The 18,709-nt window shown below is 32.2% G+C and overlaps 1 protein-coding gene across 1 annotated transcript in view; it reads right to left on the bottom strand.

Annotated features, from left to right (window-relative positions):
* Positions 1-18,709, bottom strand: part of LOC134683072 (mitochondrial potassium channel ATP-binding subunit-like) — a 43,648-nt gene that overhangs the window by 21,211 nt on the left and 3,728 nt on the right. Inside the window, exons 4-11 of the mRNA XM_063542127.1 lie at positions 17,976-18,121; positions 13,901-13,976; positions 11,906-12,046; positions 10,503-10,588; positions 8,963-9,060; positions 7,753-7,858; positions 1,889-2,081; positions 601-673 (exon numbers count right to left, since the gene is read on the bottom strand). Of these exons, the coding sequence (XP_063398197.1) occupies positions 601-673; positions 1,889-2,081; positions 7,753-7,858; positions 8,963-9,060; positions 10,503-10,588; positions 11,906-12,046; positions 13,901-13,976; positions 17,976-18,121 (919 nt within the window). The remainder of the gene's footprint in view (positions 1-600; positions 674-1,888; positions 2,082-7,752; positions 7,859-8,962; positions 9,061-10,502; positions 10,589-11,905; positions 12,047-13,900; positions 13,977-17,975; positions 18,122-18,709) is intronic.

Here is an 18,709-nt window from a genome sequence, read left to right as displayed (position 1 = left end):
ATGAACAATGCTATAAGTATTTTACTCAAAGGTCTATAACTCATCATCAATAAAAGCTGAAATTGTGAAATTTAAACTTTTTAATATTTAAGTATCATTTGTGGGCAGAATTAACTAAGCTTAATGATTTATCACACACGTTTGTCCATTTACTTCAAAATAGACAACTTTCCAGTTAGATGCATTTTCGTCAAAAACTTGGGTTTTAGTGAACATCATTCGTGCATTTACATGATTTAGGAGCATCGTTACTTCTGATGAGGGAGTGGTTGGAAAACTATGAATGCAAATTACACAAATAATTCAGCAAATTAAATTCTAATAATTTACGATTTGTACTGGTGTCATTAGGAAATTGTTATTAAGTACCTACAGAACAATCATTATTTCTAGTTTATCCTGCACCATGATGATACATGTAACTTAAGACACTTGAAGAACATTAATAATGCAGGACACAGGTGATCCCCTCTATCGGGTAAATGATGTCATAAAGGCACACATAATTTACGAGTTTTTTTCCAGTGAAGGAGAAACTCTAAGGTGGTCCATTATAAATGTACAAGAAAATTTCTATATTTAAAAGAAAAACTGAATTACCTCCCCCTGATAATCCAACGAGTGCTACAACTTTTCCTGCAGGGATCGTCAACGAAAAATCTTTCAATACTTCCTGCAAAAAAAGAAACTTTTTTTTAGATTTTTCTTTATTGTAATCTTTCAATACTTCCTGCAAAAAAAGAAACTTTTTTTTAGATTTTTCTTTATTGTAATCTTTCAATACTTCCTGCAAAAAAAGAAACTTTTTTTTAGATTTTTCTATATTGTAATCTTTCAATACTTCCTGCAAAAAAAGAAACTTTTTTTTAGATTTTTCTATATTGTAATCTTTCAATACTTCCTGCAAAAAAACAAACTTTTTTTTAGATTTTTCTTTATTGTAATCTTTCAATACTTCCTGCAAAAAAACAAACTTTTTTTTAGATTTTTCTTTATTGTAATCTTTCAATACTTCCTGCAAAAAAAGAAACTTTTTTTAGATTTTTCTTTATCATGTTTATTGTAGAATTTCCAGAATAACTGCATTGTATATTAATACTTGTCATTTATATCATTCATGTCATAAACTGGTTTTTCACTCACAAAGTGGTGTAACAATGAGATGGTATTTTTATAATTGACTATCAATGAAAAATGAAGATTTCAGTGCACCATCGTTACATATATCAAATATCTGTTTTCATTTATTTTCTATTTTGTTTGATTTATAATACAAAAATGTTCTTCTGCCCACCTCCAAATATATTGATAATAATTGTATGTTTATGAAAAACTTGTATAATTTAAATGTAATGTAAAAGAAGAAATTTGTGTTGAGTTAAAAAAAAATGTAAATTTTGTGAAAAGATATATATATTTATTTTATATATAGCAGGTTATTTTCGTGGGATGTAAATTTTCGCTTATTTTCAAGGATAGAAAAAAATCACCATTATAAATCACGCCAATTTAAAAGTGCACATGCAGAGGTATTGATTACAGTTTTGAATCGGCCAAAATAATAACCATCAAAATATTTTGTAAATCATATTCACTGAAAATAGCGAAATTTTACACCCCCGAAAATAACCTGCTATATGGTAAAACACATAAAATGAAGCTTCAATGAAAATATTTGCTTTAAAAGAACATATTTTCTTTGAAATGGAAACAACAAAAACAATCTCTAAGAATTTCAGAGGGGAAGAAAATGTAATTTTTGCTAAACCCAAAAATTGCATTTGCAAAAGACAGAAGAATGAAAATTGAAATGAAAAGATTTTGGATTATCCTGCCAATAAATTTTCAGAGGACTTCATCCTTCAAAATAAAACAAAAATGTTCAAACCTGTTCTGCTCTAGTAGGATAAGAAAATTTAACATTCTGGAACTTAATATCCCCACGTAGAGAATGGAATGGTATCTTCTTGCCTCCAGATAATGGAATAGTTGGTGTAGCATTGATAAATTCAAATACTCTTGCTCCTGCACTCAGGCCCCTTACAACATTACCAAATAACAAAGACAATTGAGCTAAGGATCTGAAAAAAAATATCAATATGGTTAAAAATTGTTTTATGTATTGGGATGAAACTTACAAATTTTCTCTATATATATATATAGACCCTTCTACAACGAAATTTGTTTTACATGCACACATATAAAATTTGCGGTTTTTATCCAACACAATCATAGGTTTGAAAGTAGTTTTCAATTAAGACTTGAATATATATAGAACAAAAAATTTGCAAAATCAAATTTACAGATCTAACGATGTTGGGTTGATGTTTAGACGAGTTATATATATATATATATATATACAACTCGTCTAAACATCAACCCAACAATGTTAGATCTGTAAATTTGCTTTCGCAAATTTTTTGGTTCTTCCCTCGCCGGGAATCGAACCCATGCTACTGTGATATCGTGACACCAAATCGCCTGCACTGCAGCCGTCCCGCTAGACCACACGACCACCAGGGCTCTCTAAAAAAAGAGCTTTCGGTGGCCATATGTTACCTTTCCACGTCAGTTTTAATCTAGCGGCGTACTACAGTACATGATATATAAGGCATGAAGATGTTATTGTTACAGATCAGCTAAATTATCTATAGTAAAGGATCCTACAAATTAATGTAAGATACAGTCACAGAAAATAATTATATTCATAAGTACGTCTGAGTCAGTGACAACCCTACAACAGATGTATCCATCAGATCGCCATCAATGATGGTGAAACATGGCTGTGTACATAATGTATATACAACTCGTCTAAACATCAACCCAACAATGTTAGATCTGTAGAAAGCAAATTTTTGGTTCTTCCCTCGCCGGGATTCGAACCCATGCTACTGTGATATCGTGACACCAAATCGCCTGCACTGCAGCCGTCCCGCTAGACCACACGACCACCTGGGCTCTCAAAAAAAGAGCTTTCGGTGGCCATATGTTACCTTTCCACGTCATTTTTAATTTAGCGGCGTACTACAGTACATGATATATAAGGCATGAAGATGTTATTGTTACAGATCAGCTAAATTATCTATAGTAAAGGATCCTACAAATTAATGTAAGATACAGTCACAGAAAATAATTATATTCATAAGTACGTCTGAGTCAGTGACAACCCTACAACAGATGTATCCATCAGATCGCCATCAATGATGGTGATACATGGCTGTGTACATAATGTATATACAACTCGTCTAAACATCAACCCAACAATGTTAGATCTGTAAATTTGCTTTCGCAAATTTTTGGTTCTTCCCTCGCCGGGATTCGAACCCATGCTACTGTGATATCGTGACACCGAATCGCCTGCACTGCAGCCGTCCCGCTAGACCACACGACCACCTGGGCTCTCAAAAAAAGAGCTTTAGGTGACCATATGTTACCTTTCCACGTCAGTTTTATATATATATACAACTCGTCTAAACATCAACCCAACAATGTTAGATCTGTAAATTTGCTTTCACAAATTTTTGGTTCTTCCCTAGGCGGGATTCGAACCCATGCTACTGTGATATCGTGACACCAAATCGCCTGCACTGCAGCCGTCCCGCTAGACCACACGACCACCTGGGCTCTACAAAAAAAGAGCTTTCGGTGGCCATATGTTATCTTTCCACATCAGTTTTAATCTAGCGGCGTACTACAGTACATGATATATAAGGCATGCAGATGTTATTGCTACAGATCAGCTAAATTATCTATAGTAAAGGATCCTACAAATTAATGTAAGATACAGTCACAGAAAATAATTATATTCATAAGTACGTCTGAGTCAGTGACAACCCTACAACAGATGTATCCATCGGATCGCCATCAATGATGGTGATATATGGCTGTGTACATAATGTATATACAACTCGTCTAAACATCAACCCAACAATGTTAGATCTGTAAATTTGCTTTCACAAATTTTTGGTTCTTCCCTTGCAGGGATTCGAACCCATGCTACTGTGGTATCGTGACACCAAATCGCCTGCACTGCAGCCGTCCCGCTAGACCACACGACCACCTGGGCTCTACAAAAAAAGAGCTTTCGGTGGCCATATGTTACCTTTCCACGTCAGTTTTAATCTAGCGGCGTACAACAGTACATGATATATAAGGCATGCAGATGTTATTGCTACAGATCAGCTAAATTATCTATAGTAAAGGATCCTACAAATTAATGTAAGATACAGTCACAGAAAATAATTATATTCATAAGTACGTCTGAGTCAGTGACAACCCTACAACAGATGTATCCATCGGATCGCCATTAATGATGGTGATACATGGCTGTGTACATAATGTATATACAACTCGTCTAAACATCAACCCAACAATGTTAGATCTGTAAATTTGCTTTCACAAATTTTTGGTTCTTCCCTTGCAGGGATTCGAACCCATGCTACTGTGGTATCTTGACACCAAATCGCCTGCACTGCAGCCGTCCCGCTAGACCACACGACCACCTGGGCTCTACAAAAAAAGAGCTTTCGGTGGCCATATGTTACCTTTCAACGTCAGTTTTAATCTAGCGGTGTACAACAGTACATGATATATAAGGCATGCAGATGTTATTGCTACAGATCAGCTAAATTATCTATAGTAAAGGATCCTACAAATTAATGTAAGATACAGTCACAGAAAATAATTATATTCATAAGTACGTCTGAGTCAGTGACAACCCTACAACAGATGTATCCATCAGATCGCCATCAATGATGGTGATACATGGCTGTGTACATAATGTATATACAACTCGTCTAAACATCAACCCAACAATGTTAGATCTGTAAATTTGCTTTCGCAAATTTTTGGTTCTTCCCTTGCCGGGATTCGAACCCATGCTACTGTGATATCGTGACACCGAATCGCCTGCACTGCAGCCGTCCCGCTAGACCACACGACCACCTGGGCTCTCAAAAAAAGAGCTTTAGGTGGCCATATGTTACCTTTCCACGTCAGTTTTATATATATATACAACTCGTCTAAACATCAACCCAACAATGTTAGATCTGTAAATTTGCTTTCACAAATTTTTGGTTCTTCCCTAGGCGGGATTCGAACCCATGCTACTGTGATATCGTGACACCAAATCGCCTGCACTGCAGCCGTCCCGCTAGACCACACGACCACCTGGGCTCTACAAAAAAAGAGCTTTCGGTGGCCATATGTTACCTTTCCACATCAGTTTTAATCTAGCGGCGTACTACAGTACATGATATATAAGGCATGCAGATGTTATTGCTACAGATCAGCTAAATTATCTATAGTAAAGGATCCTACAAATTAATGTAAGATACAGTCACAGAAAATAATTATATTCATAAGTACGTCTGAGTCAGTGACAACCCTACAACAGATGTATCCATCGGATCGCCATCAATGATGGTGATATATGGCTGTGTACATAATGTATATACAACTCGTCTAAACATCAACCCAACAATGTTAGATCTGTAAATTTGCTTTCACAAATTTTTGGTTCTTCCCTTGCCGGGATTCGAACCCATGCTACTGTGGTATCGTGACACCAAATCGCCTGCACTGCAGCCGTCCCGCTAGACCACACGACCACCTGGGCTCTACAAAAAAAGAGCTTTTGGTGGCCATATGTTACCTTTCCACGTCAGTTTTAATCTAGCGGCGTACAACAGTACATGATATATAAGGCATGCAGATGTTATTGCTACAGATCAGCTAAATTATCTATAGTAAAGGATCCTACAAATTAATGTAAGATACAGTCACAGAAAATAATTATATTCATAAGTACGTCTGAGTCAGTGACAACCCTACAACAGATGTATCCATCGGATCGCCATTAATGATGGTGATACATGGCTGTGTACATAATGTATATACAACTCGTCTAAACATCAACCCAACAATGTTAGATCTGTAAATTTGCTTTCACAAATTTTTGGTTCTTCCCTTGCAGGGATTCGAACCCATGCTACTGTGGTATCTTGACACCAAATCGCCTGCACTGCAGCCGTCCCGCTAGACCACACGACCACCTGGGCTCTACAAAAAAAGAGCTTTCGGAGGCCATATGTTACCTTTCCACATCAGTTTTAATCTAGCGGCGTACTACAGTACATGATATATAAGGCATGCAGATGTTATTGCTACAGATCTGCTAAATTATCTATAGTAAAGGATCCTACAAATTAATGTAAGATACAGTCACAGAAAATAATTATATTCATAAGGACGTCTGAGTCAGTGACAACCCTACAACAGATGTATCCATCGGATCGCCATCAATGATGGTGATACATGGCTGTGTACATAATGTATATACAACTCGTCTAAACATCAACCCAACAATGTTAGATCTGTAAATTTGCTTTCACAAATTTTTGGTTCTTCCCTTGCCGGGATTCGAACCCATGCTACTGTGGTATCGTGACACCAAATCGCCTGCACTGCAGCCGTCCCGCTAGACCACACGACCACCTGGGCTCTACAAAAAAAGAGCTTTCGGTGGCCATATGTTACCTTTCCACGTCAGTTTTAATCTAGCGGTGTACAACAGTACATGATATATAAGGCATGCAGATGTTATTGCTACAGATCAGCTAAATTATCTATAGTAAAGGATCCTACAAATTAATGTAAGATACAGTCACAGAAAATAATTATATTCATAAGTACGTCTGAGTCAGTGACAACCCTACAACAGATGTATCCATCGGATAGCCATCAATGATGGCGATACATGGCTGTGTACATAATGTATATACAACTCGTCTAAACATCAACCCAACAATGTTAGATCTGTAAATTTGCTTTCACAAATTTTTGGTTCTTCCCTTGCCGGGATTCAAACCCATGCTACTGTGATATCGTGACACCAAATCGCCCGCTAGACCACACGACCACCTGGGCTCTACAAAAAAAAGAGCTTTCGGTGGCCATATGTTACCTTTCCACGTCAGTTTTAATCTAGCGGCGTACTACTACTATATATATACATATACACATTTAAATTAATAAATAGGCATAAAGAGAATTTTTAATATAACAGTAAAAAAAAACTATGTAAGTTTCAAGAATATCTCAAAAACAGGTCACAATAACTAATCAAATATAGTTTACTTTTGACAGATAGTAACCGTGAAACATACCTAACTGTTATAACTAAACATTGGTTAATGAACATTGAAAAATTGAAAGTAAAGGTCATATGACTTATGACAAATGGACATGACTATGTGGTACGACTTTGCTCATTGTTGAAGGCCATATATTGACCTATAGTTGTTTTAAAATTTCTGTGTCATTTGGTCTCTTGTGGAAAGTTGCCTTTTTCACAATTTTTTTACATCAACTTCATTTCTTTGCTTCTGTCACCATCATAGGTCTGGACTTTAGTAACATGAGTAAGTGACCAGGGGGCCTTGTTGGCTGAGTGGTCTTAATAATTGACCTACTGTATCACTGCTGTTGTAAGTTTTAATCCTGCATTAGGTAGGTGCACATGACTAAATCTTAATAGACTAGGATTGTCATTTTTTCAACCAAAAAATTGTGGTTCTCTCTCGACACTGGTATCCTCCACCAATTAAAACTGACTACCATGAAATAGCACAATAATGTCTCAAATAGTATTAAACACCAATTAATCAATCAATTAGTGAGTGATTTTTATCAGAGGTGACAAGATACTGTTGTATTTGCTGACAATGTTCATTAACATGTAAACTTGTTTACCTTTCAATAGTTTGTGTTGATACTAAAAATGACATTAAATCCCCAGCAGATATTTCATCCCTCGTCATTAATCTACCCCCAGCAAACATAGTTCCTAATACAATTCCTGGAAAAAATAAAAGGTTTTTAAATATATTATATACCCTAAATCATGTGGCTTCCAACAAGCGTGTTTCATAATGTTAATTTAACAAATTACAGGAAAAAAAAAAATGCATGTTCAATATAAAACTTTATGCCACCAACCAACTGGATGGGAAAAAGTAGAGAATCTAAAACTCAATAAAAACTTTTAAACTCAGTTTATTAAATCAATAACTTTTTTACAATTGAGAGGTTTAGCGTTATGATACCAGGTTCAATCCACCATTTTCTACATTTGAAAATGCCTGTAATAAGTCAGGAATATGACATTTGTTGTCCATTCTTTTGATGTGTTTTATCATTTGATTTTGCCATTTGATTACGGACTTTGAAGTTTGAACTTTCCTCAGTTCAGTATTTTTGTGATTTTACTTTTAATAAGTCTGTCATCATTACATCAATGTTTTTAATAAAAATATGTTGAAAACAGGTACAGCTTTTGGTATTATACATTCTTGCTCAATTTTGTGTTTCTGATCACAGACACTTTTCTCAGAAAACAGTTACCTATGTACCTTTTTATAACACAAAGTATATACTTATCTCACATTATTCAGAAATTAAACTTTTGTGTTGCTAATTTGCATAATCGCGAAATTGAAATGTATCCAAATTTGGAAACTGAGTTTCATTTTTCAAATATGTGAGATGAGTACCTTGTGTTTTATAAAAGAGGGACGAAAGATACCAAAGGGACAGTCAAACTCATAAATCTAAAACAAACTGACAACGCCATGGCTAAAAATGAAGACAAAAAGACAAACAATAGTACACATGACACAACATAGAAAACTAAAGAATAAACAACACGAACCCCACCAAGAACTAGGGGTGATCTCAGGTGCTCCAGTAGGGTTATAAAGGTATATAGGTTATCTAGAGACAAGTGCCTGTGTTTGATCATGTTTCTGATGCAATAATTTAATCTGTCTTTTATTCTTACCATTTAATGCAATATCAGCCAAGCACTGGAATGTTTTATAAAGGTATGTAGGTTATCTAGAGACAAGTGTCTGTGTTTGATCATGTTCCTGATGCAATAATTTAATCTGTCTTTTATTCTTACCATTCAATGCAATATTAGCCAAGCACTGGAATGCTCCTATACCAAGTCCAAGTTGAATATTTAACTTCCTGGAACTCTCTACTTCCTGTTCAAACATTCTAAAAAATAAACCAGTCATAAACCATAATTTCTAAATATTTTAAACGCTGTAGGCTTTTCAGGGAGTTATCTACCCTTATCACTGACATGCAATTTGCATAAGATAATAACATTTCAAAACTAAACCAGAACTTCCAGAAGGTTACTGTGGATTCATTTATTTTCGTGGGTACCAATTTTCGTGGATTAAAAAAATCTTGCATGTTCGTTGATATTTAATTTCGTGGTTTTGCCGAGTCTGTATATATGAGCTTATAGAAAAGATGGGCCAGAAAAGATTGTATTTGTTGAACATTTAATTTCGTGGTTCTGCTGTAACTATGAAATCCACGAAAATTGGTATCCAACAAATAATAATGAATCCACAGTAACTAATAAATGAATGTAAGACAATGCCAACTTATTTTTTAAGATTCAAAGAGTCAAAACCTCTACATGTAATACAACTATCTCAATACCTGCCAACTTTTCAAAATGCCCATGGGGGTTTTACATGCAAGATGGCTTTAAAGTACCAAATCATCATAGGGAGCTTCAAATGTATCTTAATGTTGTTTTTGGGCTTTTCATACTTTTTAAAACCTGTAGCCTTGTGAAATGAACTATTTTGTTTAAAATTGTGGCCAAAATTGCTCTTTCAAAATTTCCGTTTGGGAGCTTCCATGGGGAAAAAACCCACAAATAGTGACAGTTGGCAGGTATGTATCTCAATAGTGTTTGTTCAATTTGTTGTGTGTTCATTTTCTAATTTATTCAGATTTTAAAAGATTGAAACAAGATTAGGTCTCGCATTTTTTTTTTATAAATACATCAACTTGAATCATCACATTTTGTATGCTCACTAAATTTTAAAATATTTTCCTGACACCTGTCTGCATCATTTTTTTTATGTTAAAGTATACTGCACTAAAAAAAAATTAGGGGGAAATTTCCACACACAAATAATGTGCTGTCTTTCCAAAAAACATTATATTCAATTCTGTTCATAAATGGTTGTTGCTGTCCTTAACTTTGTTTTTATTTTATGTTTAAAGGTTAATGAGGATATTAATTTTCCCTTCTTCAGCAAAAAGTTTTCTTATGATTAAAATTGAGAATGGAAATGGGGAATGTGTCAAAGAGACAACAACCCGACCAAATAAAAAAAACAATTAACACATCTTACAACACTTTATTGTTCATTCAAGTCCAAAACAACACAACTTATTTGTTGTAGGTTTTGAAATTTTTAAGATGTTTTTACACATGCAAAATAAGTATCAGGTTTGCCATTATAAAAACTCTTTTATGATTGCAGTAGGAATTTTCCTTTATAGAATTTTAGCATTTAAATTAACTATATTTTGCACTTTTTAATCAGGGTCAAGAATGAATGCATTATTTTATTAATTTCAGTGAGGATTTAATAATGCAAATATATTTTGTAATTATATGTACAAACTCATTTTCTTTAGACTCCATGGCAAAAGCTCTGACTGTTCTAACATTTCCTATGGCTTCATCTGCTACTGCTGTTGATTTTGATAACTGAAAAGTAGATGATGTAATTTATTATAGACTATAATGAAACAATGTAAATTTAGAAATTGTTGTGTGCATTTAATTTTTTATAGCTATTTTTGAAGAATGGAAAAATGTGATATTAATTATGTGATTTCAGGCACATCTTCGTACAGATATATTTATCAGATATTAGATGTTTTATTTTCATTTTTTAAGGAGATATTTGCACTAGAAGCTTGTGAATCTATGATTTTAAAAATGTTCAACTTTGCTGTATGCTGATAAAAAAAATTTGGAAAATCTTGTACATACAAAATCCAAACCTCTTTACAGCTAATTTCCTAATGCATATAAAGCAAAACTTTGGTTGGCTTGCTTGCTTTGCTTGTATAATTGTTTATACAAGCTTTGTAAATAAGATTGAAATCTTTAAACAATATATATCGGCATATAGTTTAACCTGTATATATCATATTTGAATTGAATTGGGTGTTATCCTAATGATTATACAATATAAAAACAAAGCAAGCAAGCTAACTTAAGTCTTGCTCTACATGCTTAGAAAATTAGCTGTAAACAAGTCAAAGTCACTAAATTTTGTTTGTTCCAAATAGTCCTTAGCATGTTATTATTTCCGATTTCTAAATTTCAAATAAATCAATCTACTTTTGTCATGTAAACTTTCAATGTAGAAATTATGTCTTTATGTAAATATTACAATATAAAAGTTGTGTCTGGGCAAGTTAAATTGAAGTCTGTACTCCAGGAATTTATTCACATAGCAACATTGTTAACCAATTTTTCACAAGCTACTTTAACCTGCTGTACTCTGAGTTTGCTATTTTGAGTGGAAAATTATAGTATTATATGGAAAGATTAATTTTCATTCCAATTTCTTTTCGGTGTTTACCAGGGTTGTAACATGTTGACACTAGATTTTTCTGGCAAATAAAAGCACAGTTCTTTTTATATAATGACTTTCAGGTTTCTGTTTAGTATTAATAATCCAAGTCCTTTCTGAAATATACCTAACTTGGTCTTTCCTGATAATAAGATTGTTTAATTTTTTTTTAAAATATTTCAGCATATAGAAAAAACATTTAAGGCATAAATGATGTTTCAATATGAAAGAAGATTAAGTTTACTTTAATATTGCATTTTTTTAAAAAGGTATAGAAACTATTCCAAACAGGGCCATTTTGACCACAAACATAACTTCCCCTTTCTGAAACAAAGTCCACTTTAGAGTGCCCAATACCTATGGTCTCACCTGTGATTGGGTCTTTTTAGATAAATTCCTTAGACCAGACCCCATAAGAGTCCCTGTACCTATTGTCTCACCTGAGATTGGGCCTTTTTAGATAACTTCCTTAGACCAGACCCCATAAGAGTCCCTGTTCCTATAATAGCTGGCACAACTGTGATCATTAGTCCCGTTAATTTTGGAGATATGGTATACATAGTCCCAACACATCCTATTGTCTGAAAAAAAGAGATAAAACAGCTAGTCACAAACAATACTGTTGTAAATATTAGTTTGTTATATTATCTATCCCTCCAATCCTCAGAATATTATGGATTCGTTTATTTTCGTGGGTATCAGTTTTCGTGGATTGAGGCAAACTTGCATTTGTGTGGGTATTTGATTTTGTGGTTTCTCAATCTCTGCATACAAAGCCTACAGAAAATGTATCAGTTGTTGAACATTGAATTTTTGGTTCACATGTATCATCGAAACCAATGAAAATTGGTATTCAATGAAGGATAATGAATTAACAGTATACTGTAAAAGTACTTTTATTCGTGGGGTACCAATTTTCGTGGTTTTCGTGGATGACTCTATCCACGAATTTAAGTGTCCAACGAAATAAAACAACCATTGTCCAAACCAAGTTAAGAAAGATCTCCATGTAGGTTTGGCTACTGATATGATCTAAAGAATGTATTGAATAACGCCAAATCGGAGAATACTTTACCGGTAATAGCAGTTACAGAACTACACATACATGCAAGATTATACTCATTTAATCTTTAATAACCTAAAACTGTACAACTTTTGATCTTTTAATTCTCATAAAAAATATTTTTGATGATGAAAGTCAGATTTCCGGTATTGATATGCTAGTATGATAAAGTGTTCATTTTATATCCTCATAGTTTTCGTACGCATGGGAAATAATAATTTCATGCTGGGCTTGATTATGATAAATATCATTTGACAATTTAAGATACGTTTATAGCATTTGTTTATGTTGCTGTTTTCTTTAGGTGACATATTTATGGCCTAATTAACACCTTGGATGGTCTTTAATCTGTTGATCACTTTATCTTGGGTTAATTAGTGTTGTCACTAGGATTTACACGGTTCAATGTTTACTTTGCAATTTCCTTCAATTCAGACTACTTATTTGTAACATTCGTGTCTAAAGGCTTTAATTTTTTCAATTTTTTTTTTTAAGAAAACTAAAATCCACGAATTTAAAAACCCACGAACATGTAGATATTGATCAAACCACGAAAATTGATACCCACGAATTAAAGTACTTTCACAGTATTAGAAAAGTATTTTAGGAAGACCAGCTACATATAACAATGTCATTTACTGTAAGTTATTAATATCATTTTATTATTGTGACAGGTTATTGAAAATCATAAGTTGCATCCAAAAAGTATGACCATTTTCAAATACTTCTCAGTCATCCCATATTTACGAAAACTATTTCAAAACCACTAATGAATAAAAAAATATTTCCCCCTGAATAATGTAAAAATAGATTTCTCAGTCATGTTGTCAGTACTAAAAGTATACATATAGTAAATAAATAATATCTTCATTTCCCCAAAATGCTCAAAAAAGCTACTGAAGAAGACAACTCAATTGATCCCAATATAATTATTTTGACTATGCAGTATGGGCTTTGATCATTGTTGAAGGTCATAATGTGACCTAAAGATATTAATAGTGATGTCATTTGGTATCTTGTGGAGAGTTGTCTCATTCGCAATCATACTACTGTTTTTTTATATAGATTATACCGTTGGTTTTCCTGTTTAAATGGTTTTACACTAGTAATTTTGGGGCCCTTGATAGCTTGTTTTTTGGTGTGAGCCAATGCTCTGTGTTGAAGGCCATACATTGACCTATAATGGTTTACTTTTATAAATTGTTATTTGGATGGAGAGTTGTCTCATTGGCACTCACACCACATCTTCCTATATCTATATCTTCTTATTTTTATATGATTGCTGTAATTTTTCTATTTGAAGATAGGAACTTACAGTTGTCTTAAAACTTGATGCCATGGTAGATTAACTCTATATACAGAAGCATTTTACCTGTGCTGTGGCCCTGAGTCCTGATGATATGCAAAGTTTAAAAGAACTTTTGAAGTCTTGGATATCTGAGGTCAATCTGCAATAGAAAATATTTGTTAAGATTGATTTGATTCATTCTTTATGGATAGATGCTGCTCACAAAGAAGCTATTTAACAAAGAGTTTGCTGAAGTTGACATTTCTGCGTAAATTTTAAGGCCCCATCTCAAGTTGGTTGACAGTTATAGAATATCTGTTTCACATGTTCTTATTGTCCTTACTACAATGCTGTTCCCTTTCCCCAAAATTTGACCCACCAAATTAGACTTAAATGTATTACCAGGTTTGCACTAACTTGAGCAACACAATGGATGCCACATGTTGAGCAGGACATGCTTACCCTTCTAAAGCACCTTAGATCATATTTTAGTGGGTTTCCTGTTGCTCAGTCTTAAGTTCTCTATGTTGTGTTTTGTGCACTGCTGTTTGTTTGTTTGTCTTTTTCTTTTCTAAGCCATGGTTTTGTCAGTCTATTTTTTTTAATGATGAGTTTGAATGTGCCTTTGTTATCTTGTGTTTCTTTTGTATGATAATTAAAATCATCTCTTTTGTCCTAGAATATATAGTGACTTCTAGCTTTAAATTAAATAAGACAAATGATAAACAGAAATGAGAATGGAAATAATACAAGCTACTTAATTTTGACAAAATATAAACAGAAATGAGAAAGGAAATAATACAAGACTACTTAATTTTGACAAAATATAAACAGAAATGAGAAAGGAAATAATACAAGACTACTTAATTTTGACAAAATATAAACAGAAATGAGAAAGGAAATAATACAAGACTACTTAATTTTGACAAAATATAAACTGAAATGAGAAAGGAAATAATACAAGACTACTTAATTTTGACAAAATATAAACAGAAATGAGAAAGGAAATAATACAAGACTACTTAATTTTGACAAAATATAAACAGAAATGAGAAAGGAAATAATACAAGACTACTTAATTTTGACAAAATATAAACAGAAATGAGAAAGGAAATAATACAAGACTACTTAATTTTGACAAAATATAAACAGAAATGAGAAAGGAAATAATACAAGACTACTTAATTTTGACAAAATATAAACAGAAATGAGAAAGGAAATAATACAAGACTACTTAATTTTGACAAAATATAAACAGAAATGAGAAAGGAAATAATACAAGACTACTTAATTTTGACAAAATATAAACTGAAATGAGAAAGGAAATAATACAAGACTACTTAATTTTGACAAAATATAAACAGAAATGAGAAAGGAAATAATACAAGACTACTTAATTTTGACAAAATATAAACAGAAATGAGAAAGGAAATAATACAAGACTACTTAATTTTGACAAAATATAAACAGAAATGAGAAAGGAAATAATACAAGACTACTTAATTTTGACAAAATATAAACAGAAATGAGAAAGGAAATAATACAAGACTACTTAATTTTGACAAAATATAAACTGAAATGAGAAAGGAAATAATACAAGACTACTTAATTTTGACAAAATATAAACAGAAATGAGAAAGGAAATAATACAAGACTACTTAATTTTGACAAAATATAAACAGAAATGAGAAAGGAAATAATACAAGACTACTTAATTTTGACAAAATATAAACAGAAATGAGAAAGGAAATAATACAAGACTACTTAATTTTGACAAAATATAAACAGAAATGAGAAAGGAAATAATACAAGACTACTTAATTTTGACAAAATATAAACAGAAATGAGAAAGGAAATAATACAAGACTACTTAATTTTGACAAAATATAAACAGAAATGAGAAAGGAAATAATACAAGACTACTTAATTTTGACAAATGACAAAAGAAATGAGAAAGGAAATAATACAAGACTACTTAATTTTGACAAAATATAAACAGAAATGAGAAAGGAAATAATACAAGCCTACTTAATTTTGACAAAATATAAACAGAAATGAGAAAGGAAATAATACAAGACTACTTAATTTTGACAAAATATAAACAGAAATGAGAAAGGAAATAATACAAGCCTACTTAATTTTGACAAAAGATAAACAAATGTCCATTCCAAATGGCATGCTTAAAAAGACCAAAGATGATTGTTTTAGTTGTTAATTAGTTGTTTGCTGACTGCTGCCTATACAGAATGGGTTTTTGTTCATTGTCGAAGGCTGTATTGTTGCTTTGACTGCTTCAATCAACTCTATTTGAACTTTGGTGGATAGTTTTTTCATTGCCATTCATACCACATCTCCTCATTTTTATAAGTCATGTCTGTTTTGATTGTTTTTTCATTAATTGTTTTGTTATAAATCAGGCTGTACATAATTTATATTCAAGACACACATTTGTTTTTGATTCTTGAGATTTCTTAAAAAAAACTGAAAATACTATTGTAATGCCTTTCATAAAGTTTATTTTACCAATAAAATTTCTTTTGATGAAGTTTGAGAGTTCACAAAACAATAAAATCTATCCAAATGATCTTCATTTTTTTTTAAAACCAATAAAATGCTATAGGTTATATATTTGCATGTGAAAACAAGATATTTAGTATTTGCAGTATTTAAACAAATGACTTAGTGAAATGGGCTATTTTGATGTGTAAATTATTTAAATTTAATGAAGGTGATTGAAATTTAAGATTACAAACATTGTCTAACAACCTTTGAACATGTTGAATTATTTCCCTTTTAAACATTTTTAAAATTTTGCATAGTGATAAATTTTCATGTCAGAAACATCAATCACTTTGCATATTAAATTCAGAAATGTTTAACAGGGAAATAATTCAAAGGTTGTATGCAAATTTCTTTGCTTACCTTCATTAAATACTGCAGTCAAACAAAAATCTTTTTTTGACATGAAATATAATTATCTCCCTTTGCTGTGCATTGTAATGTGTAGATTGTGCAAATTCCTTAGATGTTTTTAAAAAGCAATTCAAGACTCATTTATTTCGGACTGCTTTTAAGGATTTCTTGTAGTTTTTATATACTTTTAATTGACTGCATTAGTTTTAGACAGTTTTATATATTTTAGAGTACATGCATTTTTCATTTCTTTTATAAGTATCCTATAAATTTTTATTTGCTTGTTTGATTATTTTAAGATAGTGCTTTGTAATCTATGATTTATGTATTTTTGTATTTTATATATATTTTCATGTGAAGCGCTTAGAGTAATTTTTGTTATGATATAATGCGCTCTATAAATATTGTATTTATTATTATTATTTATTATTGTTTGTCACTAGATTTTTTTTGCAACTGGCTACAAGGCAATCAACAAACTACAATGCTCACGAAAGTGAGATAATTACTATTTTGCAGAAATCTTTGTGTGGTACATGATACATCTACATATTTTTGTGTTAAATAAAAAAAACACACACAGCAATCAATTAACACCCAATAATAGGTTTAATATACATGCATGTATGTATAAACAGACATATCAAAATAAGAAAATAAACATTTTTGCCATGAAGAATAAACTCTACCATTCACCATGAATACAAAAATTGTTCAAAGTAATAATTTGACCAATCCCCCACTTGTCAAAGAGACAACAACCTGACCATAGAAAAAAACAACAGCAGAAGGTCACCAACAGGTCTTCAATGTAATGAGAAATTCCCGCACCCGGAGGCGTCATTACCCAACCGTGCAAGGGCTGTATAGCCAGTCTAGATCGTTAAAAACTTCCATTTGTTGTAACTGAGATTGGCTCAAATAATGTGATGTCTGAACAAAAAGAATGTGAAAATGTTCTTATTTAGAAATGTTTTATAGGGAAACAATTCAAAGTTTTATGTAATCTTTAATGTCATCAATTGCCTTCATGAAATCCAAATTATTTACCATTTTACAAATATCTTGAAATAAATCTTAGAAATTTCAAGTTAGGTTTCAATTTTTTTTTTTCAAAATTGTTTAAATTTTTCAATAAAAATGTTTGTTCTTCAGACTGATGTGGCAACCCTTCAAAAACTGTAAAGGTAATACACAGCCCAAAAAAACTACTCCTTAGAAATATAAAATCTATGTCCATATATACCTGTCTACTAATTCTCCTGTTTTATTTCTATCGAAGAATTCTATATCTTGTCTGAGGTAGGCATCAAACAGCTGTTTACGCAAACTTGTGGCAACATTTTCTCCTACAGTTGTAAGCAGTGATATATAACAGAATGTCAACAAACCCTGTAATACAAAACAACATTTTCAAAATTATAAGTACATGTCGTAAAGTTGATATATACCAAATATAATAAAAAAAAATTGTTAGCCCAAATTCATAATATTTTTAGCAAATGGATAGTTTAATTGGCACATAGAAACCCAAATTGCTGTAAAGCACTGCCACTGCATGTTGCATTTTTGAAAATTGGCATGTGTATTGCTATAGATGTGTTTCTTTCTTCTCAATGGCAAGAATATAGGGGTGGAGATTTCACAAAACATGTTTAACCACACCACATGATCGCACCTGTCCAAAGTCAGGAGCCTCTGGCCATTGTTAGTCGTGTTCAGTTTTTTTTCAAATTTAGTTCATCTATATGTTTTGAAGTTCAGTGCGATACCAATTTCACTGAACTTGACTACCTCAGGGCGCGGGATTTCTCTCTGTGTTGAAGACCCATTGGTGGCCTTTGACTGTTATCTGCTATTTGGTCAGGTTGTTGTCTCTTTGACATATTCCCCATTTCCATTCTCAATTTTATTCTTAATTGTGTATATGTATAATGATTTACATTTATTTTTTTAATAATGTGATAGTGTAGCTTATAA

The sequence above is a fragment of the Mytilus trossulus genome, chromosome 9 (genome assembly GCF_036588685.1).
Source record: "Mytilus trossulus isolate FHL-02 chromosome 9, PNRI_Mtr1.1.1.hap1, whole genome shotgun sequence".
Classification (NCBI taxonomy): domain Eukaryota; kingdom Metazoa; phylum Mollusca; class Bivalvia; order Mytilida; family Mytilidae; genus Mytilus; species Mytilus trossulus.
The sequence above is the reverse complement of the archived record's forward strand: the minus strand, read 5'-3'. Positions and strand labels throughout refer to the sequence as shown.